This window comes from Pteronotus mesoamericanus, unplaced genomic scaffold (assembly GCF_021234165.1).
Source record: "Pteronotus mesoamericanus isolate MK-2021 breed Mesoamerican mustached bat unplaced genomic scaffold, CSHL_Meso_final scaffold_36, whole genome shotgun sequence".
Taxonomy (NCBI): domain Eukaryota; kingdom Metazoa; phylum Chordata; class Mammalia; order Chiroptera; family Mormoopidae; genus Pteronotus; species Pteronotus mesoamericanus.
This window is the reverse complement of record NW_026555313.1, coordinates 10,522,455-10,543,785: the sequence shown is the minus strand read 5'-3', so window position 1 is coordinate 10,543,785 and position 21,331 is coordinate 10,522,455. Positions and strand designations below refer to the sequence as shown.

Here is a 21,331-nt window from a genome sequence, read left to right as displayed (position 1 = left end):
AGAAAACCCTTTTTTCTAAATCTTCCATGTATGTATGAACTGATGACTAAATACGTCTCACAAATTTCATGTGGAAAAGTGGTTCCTTAAAGATAATATATTTTTCATACATGAACTTTAACATTAAGCTTAATGCAACTGCCCTAACAAATCCTCCAAAGTCCATTTCCTACAGAGAACTCTATGTACCCTGATAACGATCTAGACTTGGGCCAATTATCCTTTGAGGGCAATGATTGTGTTAAATGCTGAAAAAAGTCTAATGAAAGATGTGCCATTCTAATTCTCATTCTTAGGACTTCTTCTTCTGTTATGCTGTTACTCTGTGATTCTGACTTGCCCGTTATAAACTAAGCATGATGTGTCTGGTTTTGAAGGGTCAGCTCCCGTTGCCATGGGTTTCTCCCGTTGTCACAGGCATCAGCAAGTCCCATGGGCTTCATTTTTCTAGATCAAATACTGATCAAGTTCTTCTGGAACTGTTTTCCTTTGAAACATCATTTTTTTGGGGGGGCTGAGTGTCAGAATGTTTGTCTTATTTTAGACACAGTCCCACAAACATCTTTAGAAAAGGCAAAATTTTAATGGGAATTATAGGAGGCTAGTTTTTGTAAACTTGTTTTGATTATTAGGGTCAAGAATAGAAATCCTTATAAAGTTCTAGGGGAAGTCTTCAAATATGATCCACTGCTTTGTTCCCTGGAGGTACTCAGAGATACTAGATACCAGGAATATCTTTAAATGGGGTATTTGCATCTAACAACTATTTAGTAGTCAATAAATCTGTACTAACTAAATTATGGTTCACCTTAAACAACCTTTATCAGTTTTATTTATTGCATAGTAAAATTAAGAGTATAGTAGTTAATGTAATATAGGTAATATAGCAAAGATAGTATTTTGATAATAAAGTATACAACTTTATTGGGCAATGAATACTATTATATAGTAGATATTTATACAATAGTAAAGTTGAAAGGAAAGTCAAAATAAATGTACTTCCTCTGACATCTAAACTTTATGTTCCATTGCAATACCATCTAAAGTATATATATTTAAAACCACCTTTAAATATTTCTCAGCCAAAGAAGGATTTTCATGAACTTTGAAGAAGGCATGGGAAGGAAAGAAATAACATTGGTAGTAGTATAAATTTTACTGTGCATGTGGAAAGAAGAGTCAGAAGAAATATGAAGGGATGGAGAAAGTTGAGAGACAATATAAAGAGATTCTACCTTTTCTTTTTTTTTAAATCTCATAAGACCTTAAAGTTTTCTTTAGAAGGTAACTTAAAAAATAAATAACAATGACAGCAAAATCTAAATTCTTTCACTCACTGATATTTATAGTGTATAGGTACATCTGATAACTATCTCCATTTTTTATATTAGAATTCATAGATGCTAAGTTTAACAGCATCAGTATACCTGGTATTAGTTATCACTTAAAAATTGGAGAACTTATATCAAAGTACAATAAAACATAGTATAATATTAACTTTCTGTGAGAACTCTTAGTGATAGCTTAATCATTTTTACATTTCATTGTATCTGCCCAGAACACACTTGTCTGAAATAAAGTCTCTTTGAAAAATAGTCTCTTTGAACAATAAAGAGCACTGAATATCATTCTCTAGCATAAAGGTGGGCACTAGTCATCGCTGTTGTAATATTTTTAAACCAGTTACAGAAATATTCTCTGTGATGATCCTGATTACATTTGTTTAAAAATCTACATTCAACCCAAGTCCTAACATTTATCTTGATTATATTGCCATACTCTTCTTATTTTCTGAAGTATTTTGACCAAACAGCAAGGTCTAGAAGTTTAAAACACCCTGGACCAACGGAAGATTGCTAGTCACTTGTCTGCCTTCTCTGGTTAAGCTTATGTAGAAGGAACAATTACTGTTCCCCTTTTCTCAAAGCCTCGTGTTGCCTATTGTATCAAAACAGCAGAGTTTGTGAGAAAACCATAGTTAATGACAATGAAACACACAAGTCTCACTATATGCATAATTATTAACCTAAAGACCTGGTTAACAAAGATATATCTTGTAAGAAAAACAGACTTAGTCTTTACTCAACAAATAAGGCAAAAATGTTCCAAAGGCACCCTTGGAGCAGGTATGTATGCCTTCTGGATCTTTCTCTGAGGAATGCAATTGTTTTGAATTTGCTTCTACCTCAGAAGGTGCCTATTAGCCCATCTCTGTATTAGTTTGCCTTTATTGTAACAGATAGATCATAGTCAAATAAGAATAAGAATTTAAACTTAATGAACTTCTTGCTTAGCTGGGGTGGGGGCAGGGGAGTGAGGAGATTAGGTGAATGCTGGTGAGCCTTCAGTGTCCTTCCAATGTTCTCAAAGACGGACAAAACGACTGGTTTTGGCATGCAGGGCCCAGTTTGCTCAGGAAATTGTGGCACGGATAAAACAAAGCACATAAAAACACTCTCCATCCAGGAAGCTGAGTTTAACAATTGCCTCATTAACAAGATCCAGGGAAAGACAGGAAAAGAGGGGGAAGCCAATAGCTGATTATTATACAGTTTTAGACAGATGAAGCCCTTCAGCTTCTCCCCAAACAATCCCTGTAGTGTGGATTTGACAAAGTGGCACATTTAAGAGGGAACTCTCGCCATCAATGCGAATCAGGCGCACCCGTATCTGAGGGCCAAATTCAGTCCCTGGAACTTGACTTTATCAGTAGATGCAAGACAGAAGACAAGGCAGCTACATCCACAGAGAATTAATTAAGAGCAAAAGCGACATCCAGTGAATATAATCAATAGTCTGAACACTGATATATGTATCAACCACCATTGCTTTCTCCCCTTCTATTTCTTTTAAATTATTTACGCTAAGATGCTCTTACAACTACTGTTTCAATAGAGATTGATTTGCTAGTTGGCCTAATTGACTTTACATGCTTTCACATTGTATCATACAAAATATATCCTCAAAGACCCAACATCCTGGTGCCAATTTAAGTTTCTGAATGTTGAAATCTTTTTGGGTAGAATTTTGTAATGGGTAATTTATTAGTTTGGCTTTCTCTTTGCACATTTCTCCACTTTCATATGGGAAGGATAGTCACAGAAACCTGATTTCAGAATTGCCAAAGTCCACACCCAAATTTGTCTTCATTGGCTAATTTTGTTCTATCTCTTTTTAAAATTGTTCCTTATGAACATACATAAAGCCCCTCACTAACCATTCCAGTGTAGCTTGCAAACAAAATACTGATTTACTACAACCTTCCCAGCAATAGCATTTGTTTCTTAGATCTGTCTCAACCCCTCCTCCTCCCAACACATACCCAAAACACATTGCAGTTCCCTTTTGAAACCAATGAAAACAACCATATAATTTTTATGTTGCTTTCATTCCTGCTGGGCAATAATACAGGTCTCATTACCTTCATTTTTCAAAGGCTTACCAGAGACATCATTTTTCAAGACCAGGTTCTTGGTTAAGTCCTTTAGAAAAGATTCTGATTTCTTCTTGAATCTGTATCTGTGGTTTGTACGAATCTCTCCTGAGCAGCGCTGAGACCAGAGTAATTTGTAAGTCATCGCCTTTGCCTCCAGCTTTACTCAAGCCCCAGTAAGTCAACAGTAGCCTTTATTGCTTAAGGAAAATAGGAAATTCTGCCTCCTGGACATAAACATGTGAATTCTCTATGTCCAGGACCAAAAGGGTGAAAAGGGCAGATTTTACCAATATTTCCGTAAGAATGAAAGCCTCACTTTTAACACATGTACATTGTCTACGTATGTTATACTTTGCTCAAGAATCACATTTTAGGGGTCTATGTGTGAACAATTTGGGATTGCCATTGGGTCTAATTTTACAGATCTTACTTATACCACACTCCCTTTGTAACAGGTGAGAGTGTGACTTGAGTAAGTGCCATAAAATCAGAGCTCAGTTTTCCCTCTGATCATGACTGCATTTAGAATAGATGTGTTTACAAAGTTAGCACCAAAACAATCTCAGGATAATCTAAAAAAAATAATGCTGTAATAAATGAAACACTGAAATGGAAAAAAAGGGGTTTTCTGGGAAGAGGTCGATGTCTTCTTACTCAAAAACTAGTAGGCAGGCATAATATTAAAAAATAATGATAAAATGTAGAATTATTACTGAGACAATGAGAGTGTAGATTTTAGTGGCCAAAAAACGCTAATGAGCTATAGAAGCACATGCTACCCATATTTTAGGCCCACTGGAAACAGCTAGTGTTCAACCAGTTTGGTTTTTATATGGCCTTAAAAAATACACGTCAACTATGATTAATCACTCTAAAATAGGAAAAGAAAATTACCTGATTGTCGACCAAAAATATGAAATGGAGGAAAACAAAACAAAACAAAACAAACAAACATACCATGTCCACAAACAAAACAAAATAATTCTCTCAGGGACATCAGGGAAGGTGGAATACTATAACAACACATGTTATATTGTTATACTATTCCACCCACCTTAATGAGGAACCCTTGGGCGTTGCTACTCCATAGCCTTTCGAATCCAGATTTCCTCCCACTTTCATCGTGTCACACGGCTTTCGCTGCTCAATGTATTCATTCATAGTGGACTCCAGGAGGAAGGCAAATTTGCCCTTGGACTTGCGGACGCGAGCTACTCCCTCAGCCGTAGTCCTAGTGAACACTGACGGCTCTGCTGATCGCATGTAGGTCCACATCTTTTCATACACTGCTATTTTTGATCTCTGGAGGAAATTAAAATAAAATTAAATACAGGAAAGAAGGGAACAACATGTTATTATTGATAGAACTAAGATAAGGATAAAACCTTTTAGTACCTTTCCATTGCCCTCTAGTTCCAATTTGGCATAATAACATTATTATTTTATAATTAGAAAATGGCCCTTTACAACTCTTTAAGGAAATCACTGAAATGACATTTAAAAGTGATATTTGAAGAAGCTGATACCACTTGTCATAATAATTATCCTCCTCAACTGTTTAAAGGAAAACTTATTATTTTTAAATTCAGAAAGCCATAGAGTTGAACATTTAAAATCATGTTTTGTAACATGTTTATGGAAACTTGAAAAGGACCAGGTAAGATTTAATTTTAACTTTGTAAGATACTTTTTAATACTTTACTTGAATCGTAACAGAAAGGATATGTTGTATTGTTTATCGTTCTTCATGCCTCAGAGTGTTAATGAAAACCATTCTGATAAGATGTTTACAAAAAAGTGCAGAGTCTATATCAAGTCAGTAATTGAGCACAAGAGAAGAAATCACTGTAGTTTACAAACCAAATATCCATAACACAAGAATCAAACTCTAGGTCTAACAAAACATTTTAAAGTTTTTCCTAGCAAAATATCCAAATAAAACATACATTAAAGAGATGTGATTCCTGTATTTTGTACTTTATATTTTGGAGAATTAGTCATTCTGACTCCCTGATTTTAGCCAAAAAACTTGTTTATTTTTGTGCATTTGGGCTCTATCTGCATTACTATCATTACATAACTTCACCCAGATTTGTTTGCTGCTCTCTGCATTCATTTAGAATTTTTTTCATCACATAGACATTTTAAACATGAAAATATATGCAAAGGAACTCAAATGTTCCCAAAAATATATCTGATAAGACAAAAAAGGCTGATCCTTGTTTGATATTGCAATGTCATACACACAGACTTTTATCTGGTGCAATTGCATTTGTTCAATAACAAGATGCTGAAATTTTGCATCTGGATCTAAATGAACAGTAATGAGGACGTCATTTAGACTTAAATTTGTGCACTAAGCTAAATCCTGATGAGAATGTACATTTATTTACATTGGCTTTCTTTTGTTTACCAGTCTATAGAATTCAACAAGAACCAGATCCTCAAAAACTAAGTATTCTGAATAAAAAACTAAAGACTATATGGTTTAGGGCAACAGAGAGAAGCTAATTCAGGTGGACAAAGAGAGAAGCTAATAAAAGTTGTATTCATTATTTTGGATTTATAAGAGGGGAATTAAGTCAATAAACTTATATAACAAGCCACACACTGTAAGAGAAGTCCTTACTTGAAACCGCCCCCCCCGCAAAAGCCAGATATTTTGTATTAATGTATAGTCAAGTGGTGATAAATATCAAGATGGGGTATAGGCATCCTGTAGTGTTCTATGAAATGTTTTCTATTATTAGCACTTGAAAAAACATCTCATGATATGGAAACTGTGGTGGGTGTGTGTGTTTAGGTAACAACAGGTTGCCTCTGGCTACAGAAACCTTCCCATTAGGAAATTCCATGTTACCACTATAATTCAGTTGTGAAGATTCTATGTGCTTCCAGGATAAAGGAGTGTCTGGATTCAGAATGGGATCCGCTAAGAAGGCTGTGTTCCCAGGCATCATACATTCCAGCTTAATAATTGTGTTATCTCCCAGAGAACTAACTCTTTCATTGTACAAGTTTTATTTTCTGAAAATTTAAATTCTTGAGTCACTTGATACAGTTTGTCCTTAAATATCTAGTTTGATCATTTCAACTTAGGGAAGTGTTGCTACACATCCTTTAGGCATATGACTTTAAAAAATATTGGTAGTCCTGGCTGGTGTGGCTCAGTGGATTGAGTGCCAGCCTGAGAACTAAAGGGTCACTGGTTTGATTCCAAGTTAGGGCACATGCCTGAGTTTGCAGGCCAGGTCCCCAGTAGGGGGTATGGGAGAGGCAACCACATATTGATGTTTCTCTCCCTTTCTTTCTCTCTCCCTCCCCCTGTCTCTAAAAATAAATAGATAAAATCTTTTAAAAAAATATTGATAACTTGAGAGTTTCACCCAGAAAGATATAGAGTTCCACATATATTGTATATTTCACATTATGTACTATGTTGAAAACAAAAAAAAATGAGAACAATGTGGGTATTATTTTAATGGAAATATGTTTTAAAAATATTTTTTGAAACCATGCTAGTTACTTGACAATTTCCCGGTTAATATTCAGTATCTTACAAAAGGAGCAGGGAATAGCTAAATGAAACTAACATAGCAAAACGGAAAAAGAGTATTTTTAGAGCTTGGTAATTATGAAGACAATTTAACTATAGAATGAAACATAACATTAAAGCAAATAATCAGGGCATTGATTTTTTTAGAAGTCCATTTCTATAATATTAATGTGAGGAATATTATTGCTACATTTGTTTAACTAGGTTGAATTGCATATACCTTAAGTTCAAAGGAAGTTGAATTAATTACCCCAAAACCTGGAAGAGGAATCCATAATGTGGTTATGTGAAACTTAGCAGGCCTTAGGTATTATAGAAATGGTAAAAAATAAATTTCCAGTGGAAAATAAAGGAAAGATGAAAGCAATTTTTTTGGGAGAAAAACATTTACATGATTTGTCAATATGTTAATATTTAGAATTTTGATTTGAAGGCATGGCTTAGATAAGCTCACATTCATGTGGTGAAGTGCAGGGCTGGAAATAATATCCCTTTGCTTTATCTGCAACTACAAGAGGGTGTCTGCTAAGGACTGAGGGCAAGCAAATCTTCATAAAGTTGATAAGACAGACTAAAATAATGACTTTTCTGCAGAGCTGGCAAGCTTATAAATATAGCGATAATAGAAATTTTAAGTCCCTAAAAACTTCAACTGTGTTATTAACTTAAAGATCAGGTTTGGAGAGTGAATATACTCAAGGTAATAAACAATCTAATATAAAAGTCATTTTTTTAAATTAGAAAATTAATCTCAGATTTATTTGCTTCATCTTAATTGTTAAACTCAATGCATGGGAAACTTTCTCATATAAAGCACAATTTCATTAATTAAAACAATTTTTATAAATGTGCTGTCTTTTTAATTTCTCCAGAGTTAAGTATTCTTCCATTTCTGCTTTTAGTAGAAAATATGTATGAATGTCATTCATTATAGTAAATACTTGTGTTGTTATCAGGTGAATTATTTGCTGTTTCTAGTAGCTTAAGCGGCAAGACCGAGTAAGAGCTTTCCAATGCACTATTTGATAAGAATATAATCCCTGAGATAGTAACCTACCTCACTTACGCATTTATAATTTTACTTATGACTGAAGTAGGCACAGGATAAAATTTACTCTGAAATGAAAATCAGTGCATTCAAATATTGTAAAATAATATCAAAATACCTAAACAGCAAGACTGCCATTAAGTGACAAATACAGACTTTCTTTAAATACCCCTATGTTTATGTTTAACTGTGATGCACTGAATGCACTGAACATGATCCCATCAAGTTCCATAATGAAACAAAACCAAGGCAACAGTCCAGTTCAGATGAATTTCCCCCAATGGCCTAATTCTTTTCACAGTTGGTTATAACTACGACATTTTTTGAAGCGCAGAGTATAGGTCACTGCCTGGGGCAGCTGAGTGGAGCTGACAGATGTATCCTTACTGTGTTCCTGTGAGAAAACATTTTGACAAGTACAAAAATACCCTTCACATTCCATTTCCTTAACCCTTTAGACAAATGGTTTATTAATCCAAGTCATCTTCTATGGGAAAGGGAGAACACAGGGAAGAAAATGAGTAAGTTTTTATCAGAGGTTGAATGTATGCATTCTGAAAGTATGCTGCAAGGGAAGATTATTTTCTTGTCCCATTAAGGCTCAGATTATCCTGCAACAATAAATACATATATATATATATATATATATGTGTATATATATATGTGTATATATACGTATATATACACACACACACATATATATATATAAAGCTCTTCCAGTTTAAAAAGGGAAGTTGGGTGGGAGAGAAAGGGGACAGGGCCTGTTGAGCGCACAGCTTGTATGAAAGGCTGTGCAAATCTAGGAAGCAACTCTCCTTATTCTTCTGTTCTTTATCACTATATTCTGCTATCTATATCCCCAGATTTTAGAACTTGAGCAATATTTTAAAGCTCTATAAAAATTAGAATAAATATTGTCATCATGCTTGATTCCAAAGAGCTTTACTGTGAGTTATTTTGAAATGTTTTCAAGACAAAATAATAATCTGCAAATATGTTTTATTTACATGAATATCAGCCATTGTTTTTTCAGTAAAATGCAAGTTATATACAAACTTGTATTCTGTTTTGATGAATATAGATTATGGTTTCTAGGCAAAGTTACTAAATTTTACCTACCTACTTTGGGTGGAAACAGTTATAAACTTACAGATTTCCAGCAGGGTAATGAAATTATGCTAATATGTGCTAGAACAGTGTGCTTCCATTATTAAGCTTTATAGACTGGGAGGTACTTAGTAAGTTAAGCAATTTTGCTTTATTATGTTTATTCACAGAATATTGTTAGTAAAATTTATAGTCATGATTATTATTTACAACTACAACTACTTTGTAATTAACTTATAAATTTTATATTATCTCTCTTAGCCACACTCCACATTGTTGTCAAGGGCATTGTCATTGTCTCATGTCTTTTTAACACAATGCACAGTGATAGTTTTGACTGAGCTTTTGAGTGATTTGTTTTGATTCTGTAATATGTAAACATCTGTAATATATAAGGATAATATAATCAAATCATTTTTAAACAGATAATTGTATTACTGAAATTTTAGTACACAAGAGTTAAGGCTTGCTTAAGGAGTGGAGCATTTTGTTGCATTTAATTCCTAAGTGAGAAAAATGATAAATATGTGCATTTAAAATGAAAGTGTAATCTCTCAAGTACTGTATATAAACATGAAATTTTATTTAAAGGGCTATCATTTTTCCACAAAAGCTTAGGAAATAAGTAAAATGTATTTTGTCTTCTATAAGCAAGTGAAAGTAACATGAAATATCTTTATTATTATCTAGCCATATGTTTGTAAAAATGTCACTCTGACTCCTTTTTTACTTTTTTAGTTTTGAAGTCACAAAATGAACCCTGATCAGACATTACCAAGCATGTATCTCTGGATTTACATAGAACCAGAGTAATGGAGATCCGCTTATAAAAAACAATCATCCTCATAATGAAAAAAGCAACTATAAAAATAAAAGCAAAAACAAAATACCTACTATACCAGTGGCAAGCCAAAGGAATCATATCCGTATGTAAAGTGTAATTATTTCAATTTGAATAATTTTATCTGCCAAAGTAGAGAAATTAGCACAAACAAAATTCTACACAATGTCTTACAGAGGTGTGAGGTGTCCAGAACTTAATAGTTTTTGCCACTGCTATCTTGTAAGAGTGCAAATATATTGCTTTGAAATTCATTGTTAAAATAAGAGATTATAGAATAATATACCTCATATAGGGAGGATAACCTCCAGTTCAGGTTTTGGGCTTCACGTGCAGGAAGTTAAATGTAGTCTTTTTAATAAAACCTTGCTTTTATTTTTAAGTCCTTTGCTGCAAAGCATACATAAATATACAAACGTGCGAGATGCAGTATCACAGCATTATCAGATTTGGAATCTTTTTGTTGGATAGATAATGTTACAAAGTTGTTTTAATTACCTTTTTGTTGTTACTCTTCCTTAGGGAAGGTCCCTCTTGCAATGCTAATAAATCTGTTAGTTTTTGAAAATTAAAGTGATCATAAAATCCACGTAGAAGTATTAGCATTAAACACAGCAACTGCCATTGCGTTTGCAAAAGCTACAATGGCTAGAGCCCAAAATATAGTTGTTGGCAAAATTGCCTGAATTTCAAAATCATGAACATTTCATTGCTAGTTTTTCCCTTAACTTACTCTGAAGAATTCTTTTGTTGACCCTGAATCCAATGTTCCATAGGCAATTTCTGTTTGTTTGGCCAGGTCTTCTGCACTTTCTATGGGGGAGACCATTCGCTCAACCGTCAGGAAAGCAGCGAGGTTAGCAGTATAAGATGAGATAATGATGAGCGTAAAGAACCACCAAACACCTCCAACAATTCGACCTGAGAGGGATCTAAACATGGATAAGATAATGCACACTTTCCTTTCTCTAACCAACATAGAGAAAGAAAAAAATACCATCAGTTCACCACATATGCTTAAAAATAACAATTGCAATATTTTATTTTCTGATAATTTAATCAATGATGATTCTAGTATTTCTGTGTATGTTAATGTTGTTTATGCTCTATCAAATGGATAAATGCCACTGAAAATGTGAAAACCTTTCTCTTTTTATTGTTTAACTGGTAGAAATGAGGAACTCTATGCCTTTCCTTTAGGTACGGAAGAGGAATAGTTGCTTAACATCATTGGTACCACCTCTCTTCTTAACATTGTAGCATCTTTGATATTAGAATGAAGCCTACAGTTGAGAAGAAACACCGTATCATGGCTTAATTGGTAGCAATGTTTTTCTCTTGGTACATAAAATAGCAATACATCTGAAGAGTGGGTGAGGTCTTATATTTGAAACAACTTGGTAGATGTCTTTCTGTTTTTATCTTAAGTCAGAGTCCTGCCAGGATGGGTGAGACATACGCCAAGGCAGGGCTGAATCAGATGAGAATCAAGGATTATTCATTCTCAAAGTGACTGGAGTTGAGGATTTGTTGAGAACCCATTTCTTATGGGAGTGAAAGATGAATTTTGTCCTAAAGAATCTTTACATACTGCTATAAAAATATTTTCTCTGTCACCACCAACATGAGACCAAAGTGTGTGCCTTGTCAATGTGTAGCAGCATTAAAAACTGATGTTAAATCCCAAAATAAAAGTTTTCTTTGGACCGTTTCTTTGGCTATCAGGTATGTGTGGGTAAGTATGAGTGCAGAGAAAAAGTGAGCATGGGATGAATGAAAAATTCAGGGCATAGTCATAATTGCTCTCATTCATTGGGGCCAATCAAACTTTTTAAATTCTTGTGACAAATTGTATTTAAACATTTTCTTTCTTAAATAAATAAATATAAGAAAATTTCATGTTTTCCATGGTATTTCTAGCTTTAAAATGCTCTTGTCTTAACCATTATCAAGCGGGTGGCACCTTGATTCTAACTTATTATTTCCTTAGTTCTGGCTTTAAAAACCATTACTCAATTTGCTTTGATTTCTTTTTAATTTATTAATTGAGAGTTATTGATTTATTTCCACATTGGAATTTAAGCACACTTCCCTGGGTCTTAAGGAGCACAAGCTGTACTGTGGCTAAATTGTCTCTTTAAGAAAATGCATACATTTCTTTTAAAAACCCATATATTTGCAATGTTAATAAAAGTCGCTGTTAGATTTAACTCTCAGTTCTTTTCTCAGCTCCTTTTTCTATGGGCAAAATCGATATGTTTTTCTGCAATATCAGATTGGCTGAATTTTTGGCACACACACAAAAAATGTCTCAGTGGCATCCAAAGAAAGCGAGCTATGACTCCCCAGATAGTGAAAATCACCTCTATAAAACTAATATAGTATTTACATTGCTGACTTGTCGCCTACTGCTTAAGTTGTTATGTACTCTTATACAGAACGATGTCTATCTGGCACCTACTAGACTGACTCAGTTTTTAGCTCACGCCATGGCAGAAATCTCCCTTAAGTTACATGGGATGTTAAATTCAACATTAATTTTTAATAATTAAGAACAGCAACAATAACAAAAACATTTGATTTTGAAAAGCTGATACAATGAAAATAAATCTTGTTTTACAACTTAGATTTTAGTTTCCATCTGTCAAACCACTGAAGACAATATTAATACTAAGTAATTGTTGAGGGTTCCGATGAGTTGCTTGTGTTGATTTTCCATTGCGATGTGCCCATATTTTATGCTAAGTTGGCAAATTTGGCTATGAATATACTTAGATTAATTTGAGAATTGCCAGTTTTTTCTGTGTTTCAAGAAATGCCCTGCCTCCAGGGTGGTGGGGGGACATGTAGAGAGATGTCCTGCATGACACTTAGAACTACTGGGAAACTGGTGAAGAACTGTTGAAACTAACCTGGGTGAAATGTCACATCCTTGCTGCATAAAAGCACCCAGAGAAAACCAGAGACTGTTAAAGATGCCAAACTCATTGGGAGGTTGGTCGCTGGGTCCTTCCTTTCCATCCTCTGGCTCTTCTGTGTGCCACTCATATGGACTAAACCTACTAACTAGGAACAAGACCACGCTGACACCAATGTAGGCAAAGACTATGCACATCCAGATCTCATAGGCCAGAGGATCCAAGAAGGAAAACACTCCTGGTTTAGATTTCTGAGGCTTTTTGATCATGATAGATATGCCCAAACTCATGAAAGGCTTAGAGAAGTCAATGACCTCCTCTCGGACCAAAGTGATTGTCAGAGGGGCAATAGCAATCTCTGCTTTCTATAAGAGAAAAGACACACGAAAACACACAAGTTAATGGATTTCATGAAGCAGTTAGCACTGGATCGATCCACTCAAAGCTAACCAGCTACACATCAATTCTACAATTTCTTTCCCGAATGCCAACAGTGAGTTAGGCCACTGATAAATACAAAGATAAATAGTTGACTTCTTTTTGTAAGATAATATATCATTTAAAATGCATGAATTATTTACGTTGGTCCTTGTAATTAGATAAGAGAAAGAGAAATGGAGAAACAGTAGACATAAGCAAAAATAACTGCAACTTAAATAACTGTATTAGTCTTTAAGGATCTAGGACAGCAAGAGGAAGAAACTTAATAACTTTTCCATGTGGCTGATTTTCTGAGTTTTTTGACCAGGCATGTCATGTTGCAGCTTTTTCTGTTTCATTTGAAATGCTGCCACTGACTTAGTGCTTGGCCATCCCATAACATTATGCATCGCAAATTTCAAACAGTCTTTTCTTTTTTATTCCTTTCAAGTTATGAGAAAAGTTATCATAAAATCTGTTTTGTAAGCAAGAAGAAACCCATTGTTTGATAAAAGTTTCCAATTAAGTGCACACACAAAAATCTGGAAATTGGTATTTGTTTCTTCCCATTCACATACTTTGATTTTTCACTTTCAGTTTCTAAAAAAAGTATTGGAAAACAGTGGATTCAATTCACAGTATTATGATCATAAGACACCAGCTTCCATTTTTGTTATGTAATTTTAGCTATTTTTCTGGGCCTGTTTCCATATCTCTGAAATGAGAACACTTTCTTCTTTTATCTCATTATATTATTGTGATTGTCTATTAAAAAACCTTAATAAAATAACAATGAACATTTATTCAGGGAGTATGTGTCTGACACTAATGTAAATATTTTAAATAGCTTCCCATTTAACTCTCATAACAATCTTTTTTATTAGACATTAATCTAAATATTTTAAATACCATATTTTGTCATGTATACTGTGCACTTTTTTGCCCAAATTTTTTGGGGAAAAATATAGATGAGCATTATACATGGGTAGTTCTAATTTCTGTATCTATATAAATGTTTTTAATTCTTTTATTTAGGCTGATGCATTAAAGGTGTAACTCTGGAGAGCAATAACAATATCTGTACACAAAATAATACCCTGGAATATGATAATTGGTTTTGTTTCTAAATATAAATAAAGAAATAGAATTAAAATGGATGATTTTTTTTCCTGAAAATTTGGGCCAAAAACATGAGTGCACATTATACACAGGAGCTCATTGTACAAGGCAAATTATGGTACTTCTAATTTAACCTCATAACAATCTTATGTTTATCATTGTTTTATAGATGCTGAAACCAAGACCCAGGTGAGCTTTATACGTCATGATTGCTCTGTGATCTGACCTTGTGCTTCTTCCATTAAATTATACCATCTCTAAAATCAAATGAAATAAAGTGTGGTGAAACAAACTGTAAATTGCTACCTGATATAAAAATGAAAAAAAAATGGTTTGAAAGTATTTGGCATTAAAATAGAATCTGAAACATACCCGGACATATATGTTCTTATATAGATGCTGCCCCTTACATTTATGCCTGTATATCCTCAGGTCCTCAGTTTGCTGAGATGGCAGCAGTTTGCTAGAAGGGCACCTGGACGGTGAGTTTGGGGAATGGACTCTGGCCATCGTGCTGTCCATTGGGTGACTGAGAATTATCTGTACATGCCTTTAAGTGGGAGGAAACTTCATTCCCAGAATAAACACCGCAAGTGTAAAAGCCAAAATCACTGCTGGGAAGTTGTTAAATATTTTCCCAATAATTACTTTACACAAGTGATACATGCACTAGGTATAGAAACATTAGTATATAAAAATAGAACCAGAAAATTAAGAAATCTCCACTCCCTTTACCTACTCTTATTTTTTTCTATATATGCCCTTCTAGATATTGTTTTATAATATTTTTCTGATTTTAAAATGGAATAATGCAGAACATTATATTTTATAATTCTTTTTCTCTTCTTAAAAGAATATGATGAATTCATTTTCATTTCAAAATACATATTAAAATTAGTTATAATGACTGCAAGTATCTCATGTGAAAGTATTATAATTTACTCAATTTATTATTTGGGGAGATACTTGTATTGTTTCCAGTTTTATACAATTTATAACATGAATGATGTGAACATCTTTGAAGATAAATCCTTGCATATATCTTAATTATTTAAGATAAATTTCTAGAAATAGGATTGCTAGTCTAAATGGTAACAACCTTTTTAATGCTCATAATATGTTTGCTCAACTTTTCTCTGGAAAGGTCATGCAAAATTTCTACTTCCAACAGCACTGCGTGAATGCACCTGCAGCTTTAATTCTTGGACTCTCCCTGTCTACCTGTATTCTCATTTGTCTTCACCAGTTTGCTGCATAGAAAATTAGATCACATTGTACCAATTTGAATTTGTGTTTATTAAACAAATAGCCACTTTCGCTTCTTTTATGTATTACCTGTCATAACCCGCCCCCGTATCACATATAGGATTCTCATTTTTTTTTTTACATTTTAATTTAAAGTGTTTTCAAATCTTTTAAAAAATTCTCTTATTTTATATGTAAGTTACAATTATTTTCTTTATTAATTGTTTTGTTTCCATAACTTATATCAGTGATTTTTAACCTTTTTCATTGGTGGCATACATAAACTAATTACTAAAATTCTGTGGCACCCCAAAATATATTTTTTTTAAGATTTGACAAAAATAGCTATAATTTTGATTCATTCACACTGGATGATTATTGTTGTGTTGGTTCTTGATAAGAAAAGAGGGGAAAAGAGGTCCACCAGTTGAAAACTGCTTACTTAGTCCATGGTATTTTACTGCAATATATGTGTTTAAAATTTTGTTGAAGCCATAGGAAATTATCTTTTTGTGTTTTCAGTCTTTGGTTTTATGCTTAGAAAAAACACCATAATATATGATTAACCTAGATCATATAGTATTTTATTTTTTTTAAATCATATATATTTTAGTCTAGGATCTATAATTTCTCTATAACATTTTGGTATATTGCATGATGATGTTACAAAACTGTTAATTTTCCCAGTAGTTTTTCAGCTATCCCAACAGGTATAAGTGAATCCTTTTACTGATTTGAAATGTCACTTTTTACATACTACATTGATCTATGTAGTATCTATATTTTGAAATTGTTTATTTATATTGTACAAGTTACCACTAAAGAGGGTAAAAACTTTGAAAGAATCATGGAGAGAAATTAAAGAGTCTCCAGCATAAAAAATAAAACTACTTGTAAAGGAAGACAAACATTGGATTAAGGTGGTGATAGTAATGTTCCATGAGGATACTTTGGAAGTCTCAAATTTGAGTTTTGAGAAAGGCCAGGCCAGTGAACAGAGAAGATACATCTGGGCTTTCACTACTAACATTGGTATGTTGTGTGGGCCTTGTTCCATAACCTCTCATTGATTCCCACAATTAACTGTAAAATAAGTCCTGCAAGAGGTTGGTAATATTTGAATTCCTGAGGATCTCTGGAGTGAGATTTGCAAACCAGCATTTTAACACATACCGCAGGTAATTCTGGTGCTGGAAGGCGATAGAACATACTTTGAGACATATCCCCTTGGATTGAAACACACAGGTTTGCCAGGGACCAGAAGCTCCTGGAGCAATGCACCGCAATAGCATAGGATTGGAGCAGGTGCAATAGGCAGAAAGGACCTGAGAGTGTAAGGGTGGTTCTGAGCTTCTGAGTTGCTAAATGGTGATGTATGGAGATCATAGGTGTTTCACAGACAACTGTTCCTAGCAATTACAGTAACAAAGTTCACAAAGAATAAAGTAAAAAAAAAAAGAATTCAAAGTTAGTCATTTTGTCATCTAACAGGCTTTGCTGGGTGGAAGAGAATGGATGGAGTTTTACTTAGGGCCTGGAAACTGGACATTTGTGTATGTGTTAGCAGTAAGACAGAAAAAGAAAGATGAGGAGCAAATACAGACTTTGCAGACACCAGAAGGAAAAATACAAAATCTGCAAAAAGTGTAAGAAACACGGAAAATGATTCCTTTTGGGAAAAAGGTGGACAACTGAAGTGGCAGAGATGGAGATATTTACTCTCAGATTGGCTCATGAATGAATGACTATAAAGAGTATTAATAACTACTATGTTATATTCTTTATCTCTGAGAACTGCCTAACTTCAGACTTTTGATTAATGTGACACATGGACTACTGATAAATTTTGTTTTTAATTGTGTTACTATCTCCATATCACTTGTTTTCATTATATCTCCTTAATAAAATATGGTCAGAACCTTTGCAAAGGGGTGAGTCTGGGCTGCCCAAATGGTAGGGACTCCAGAGGAGAAGTATGTAACAAATGCCTTAGAAAGTAACTCAGGTTAGTTTTCCCATACATAACTAATTGGCAATCTAATATTTTTAGATGAAATACTCAATGTTTTCTGAAGGAAAAAAATTACAGTAGTTCTAACAACTTAGATAATGCTCACATTTCAAATAAGCTTACTGCATTGAAAGTTAAAAATATTACCAAGGAACACAAACTTTAGGAACCCTTTTCCTTTGGAACTTAAAGCTCAATACTAAATTGATCATGAGGCCTGTGGTAAAATACTTTTTGATTTTTTACAACTTTCTTCCCCACCCCCTTCGTTTAAGGCACCTAACTAGTCAGCAGTTCTTTCAAATGGATATAAAACTAACTGATTACTCTTTAATGACAAAGTTTCCTCTTTCTGTTGAGATTACAGCTGCTAAACTGGACTGTGTGGAAAATGTTCATTGCCTCGTCTGAAAAGCAAGTTGCAGAATCAGGAAGCTATTGAATTGCGCTTTGGCTTGGAAAGTAAGCCTCTGTGTAAGACTTCATTTATGTTCTAAATCATTCTACCTTTACTCGTTTCTGGGGAAAGATGAATTTCATATAATTCTTCATTTCAAAGGGTCCTTGTGAGTATTAATCAGACAGAATATGCTTTGAAGGTGATCTTTGTGAAATATGAATTAGCTTATGGGAAATTTCAGAATACATTTCAAGTGTATGTGACTTTTATTCACTACTACTCAATGAATAAAACTTACTACTCTATGCTGGGTTCCTGGACTGTGGAACCATCACAGCACCCGAGCATTTGATAACTGCTGGTTTGATTGAGATGTTTTGCAGTGGTAGCTGAAGAGGACAATCTTGTTCTGACTCAGGCAGGAATGTCTACATTGAATTTGCCCTTGGCCATGAATATGTACACTTAATATCTAGTGAACATAAAAGTTAGGGTATTACATACTTTCATGTGAGGCCCACTATAGAATAACCTCTAGCTTTTGTGTTTTGCTAGATATGAAAAAATGATGGCATTGCATAAAGCTTAAGTTTACTGTGTTCAGAAATGTAAGAATCTCACATTACTGGTGAATATTTTATAGGTGCTAATGTAGCTTAGTAACCACTTTATCAGCTACTTAAAAAAATATTACCGTTAAATACAACCAACAGGAATATAAATAACTAGCTAAAATAAGGTCCAACTTTATGATATCGAAGGAAATCTGTTCCTACGATGATCAAACAGCAGATTCCTAATGGATTTGTTTTGTAGTTCTCCAAACAACATATCTATGGGATATAAGAATCAAACTTAAAAGAATAATCATTACAGAAACTGAAGTTAGTGTTTTTTAAATATGACATCATATTCTAAAGTTTTATATCTCTTTTCTGATTTTGAAGTTATCAAGTGTTAGTTTCTCTCATTGTTTGGAATTGCATTATTAATGAAATAGAGAAACAGTTGAACATCATATATGTCTCCTTTGAATGAAACTGCAAATTAAAAAAACAGTAATAGATGTTTAAAAATTGATATGTGCCCAAGTTAAAAAAAGTTTCAGGTTTATGTAAGTAAATTCTTCAATAAATTGGTTTGCTTACCCCATAAACAAGTTCTCCTACCATCCCATTCCAGATTTTTGTGTCTGCATCCCTTGCTCCATATTTTCCATCAGGGACAATGGCAATTTTATACTTGATACCAATATGTTTTGCAATTTCAGATGCCAAATCTACACAGTATCCTTCATACTTGTCATTTCCTTCAAACATTTCGTGATTTTTCTTGTACATAACGTATGGGGATTCCTATAATGAGAGAAGTAGAACTGTAAAGGAGAAATTATAAAACATTCAAAAATATGTAACTTTTTAGTTTCAGAATTTGACAAAAATATTCTATTTAGTATTGTATACACATTGATTTTGTGTGGCTAGAAATCAGTAGTAAAACAGATGAATATATAAATAAATATGCTTAAAAGTCCCTTAAATTGCTTTACACTAGATATGAAATATGAAGTCTTTAAAACAATTTTCTTTGAGTAATTATTACATATCTAGCCCTGTAACTGTGATAAGAAATATAGCTATTAATAATCATCTAGAGAAGCATAGTTATCACTTTTAGCAATAAAATCATTGGTCCCAAATTATCATGTGGAGTTAAAGACTATTTAGTAGTCAATTTCATGTAATAAAACACTGCTATAAGGCCACCTGTCTCCATATTCTGCATCTCATTTAGCCACAGTCAACTGTAACTTCCTTTGGGAAAAGAGCTAGATCATTTTCCTCTGCTCTCTAGCACTTAGCAATAAGCCTTTCTCAGGGCAGGCACTAGCAAGTTCAAAGAAGAAATAAGTGATTTAAAAAATTATATATAGTTATTTTGATTAAATTGGCCTGCCTAAAATTGTCCAATTGTCCGATATTTTAGATTTAATTAAGATTTTGTTCCATGAAGTTTTATTCTATCACACAATATGTCTCCAGTGGAAGCCAATAATTTTCCTCGAATTGCTAACTATCGTGCACATCAAGTGATAGTCTCATTTAGTTTTTGAAGCAACTAAGCAAGAACATAGGATTAAGAATTATTGTCAAAGTCCATATAAAATGAAAGTTTACTAGTGGCAATATTAAGTAGACAATTTTCAGTTAAAGCACACACAAACACACACACTCAACTCCCCTAATCCAAACTGTTTGAAGCTGCGAACTAAAAGACATGTTAGCAAAAACACATTTGATTTTATAAATGGAACTTAAAGCCACCAACTAAAAGATAGCCCTGATGAACATGCATTTCATAGGGAACTCTTGGTTACACCCCAGAAATTTTAGTTATTTTCAGACAAGAAATGACCACGTTTGGCTTCAACACCATTGATATCATGTTTTTATATTTTACAAAATTGTATGATAACATTTATGTAGTAATTTTGATATGAATCCTTTCTCTTATCTCAGTAAATCTGTAATTGCCAAAGTTTAACTTTCTCTTGGAACTCTGAATTAGAAGGTAATTTACTTTGCATATTGTGGCAGTCTACACTAATTGTTTTTTGAAGAACTTTGTAAATACGGAAACTACTTTAAAAATTTAATAAGAATGTAAAGCACATGGTATATGATATTCTCATAGAGAAGCCCTAAAGAACTTTATTGTGGGCAATTGTCCAGGATTGGTCTTTGTATTATTTTCTTAAGTTCTGCCCTAGGCTGACATGATTAAGTAACCCAGGAATCTCTTATTTGTCCTCTACATGGAATTTGATGAATATTTTAACACTGGAAAGTTTATTCATCTATAAAATTAAGGCAACTAATTGTCTCTTCTTTAGATAGATGAAAACCATTAGTTTACAGGAAAGTCTCTAAATATAAAGTTTTGCAAGTTATAAATGTGGTTATGAAAATTGGTGTTGTTGCAAAGCACTGTTAATTTCTCAGGCTATAAAATATTAATAGTTAAAATGAGCTAATCTTTTAATTGTTCTCTTTTTTCTTGTAATAGCTAATTAAAATATGAAAGAATATGCAGAAAAAAAGCAGGAAGTGCACATTTGTAACATCCTCAACATTTTAATTGAAATGGCTATATAGCTGTCACCTATAACTATTTGTATAACAAACCTAATAATTTTACAAATGAAGTGTAGCTAAGACTCACATTTAGTA

At 33.4% G+C, this 21,331-nt stretch overlaps 1 protein-coding gene across 8 annotated transcripts in view; it reads right to left on the bottom strand.

Annotated features, from left to right (window-relative positions):
• Positions 1-21,331, bottom strand: part of GRIA4 (glutamate ionotropic receptor AMPA type subunit 4) — a 386,291-nt gene that overhangs the window by 36,494 nt on the left and 328,466 nt on the right. For 7 of the 8 annotated variants that reach the window (XM_054592511.1, XM_054592510.1, XM_054592513.1 and 4 more), the window contains 4 exons: positions 19,250-19,456; positions 12,901-13,271; positions 10,722-10,920; positions 4,491-4,738 (listed from right to left, as the gene is read on the bottom strand). In XM_054592511.1, coding sequence (XP_054448486.1) covers positions 4,491-4,738; positions 10,722-10,920; positions 12,901-13,271; positions 19,250-19,456 — 1,025 coding nt within the window. The remainder of the gene's footprint in view (positions 1-4,490; positions 4,739-10,721; positions 10,921-12,900; positions 13,272-19,249; positions 19,457-21,331) is intronic. The other variant, XM_054592516.1, reaches the window with a different exon arrangement.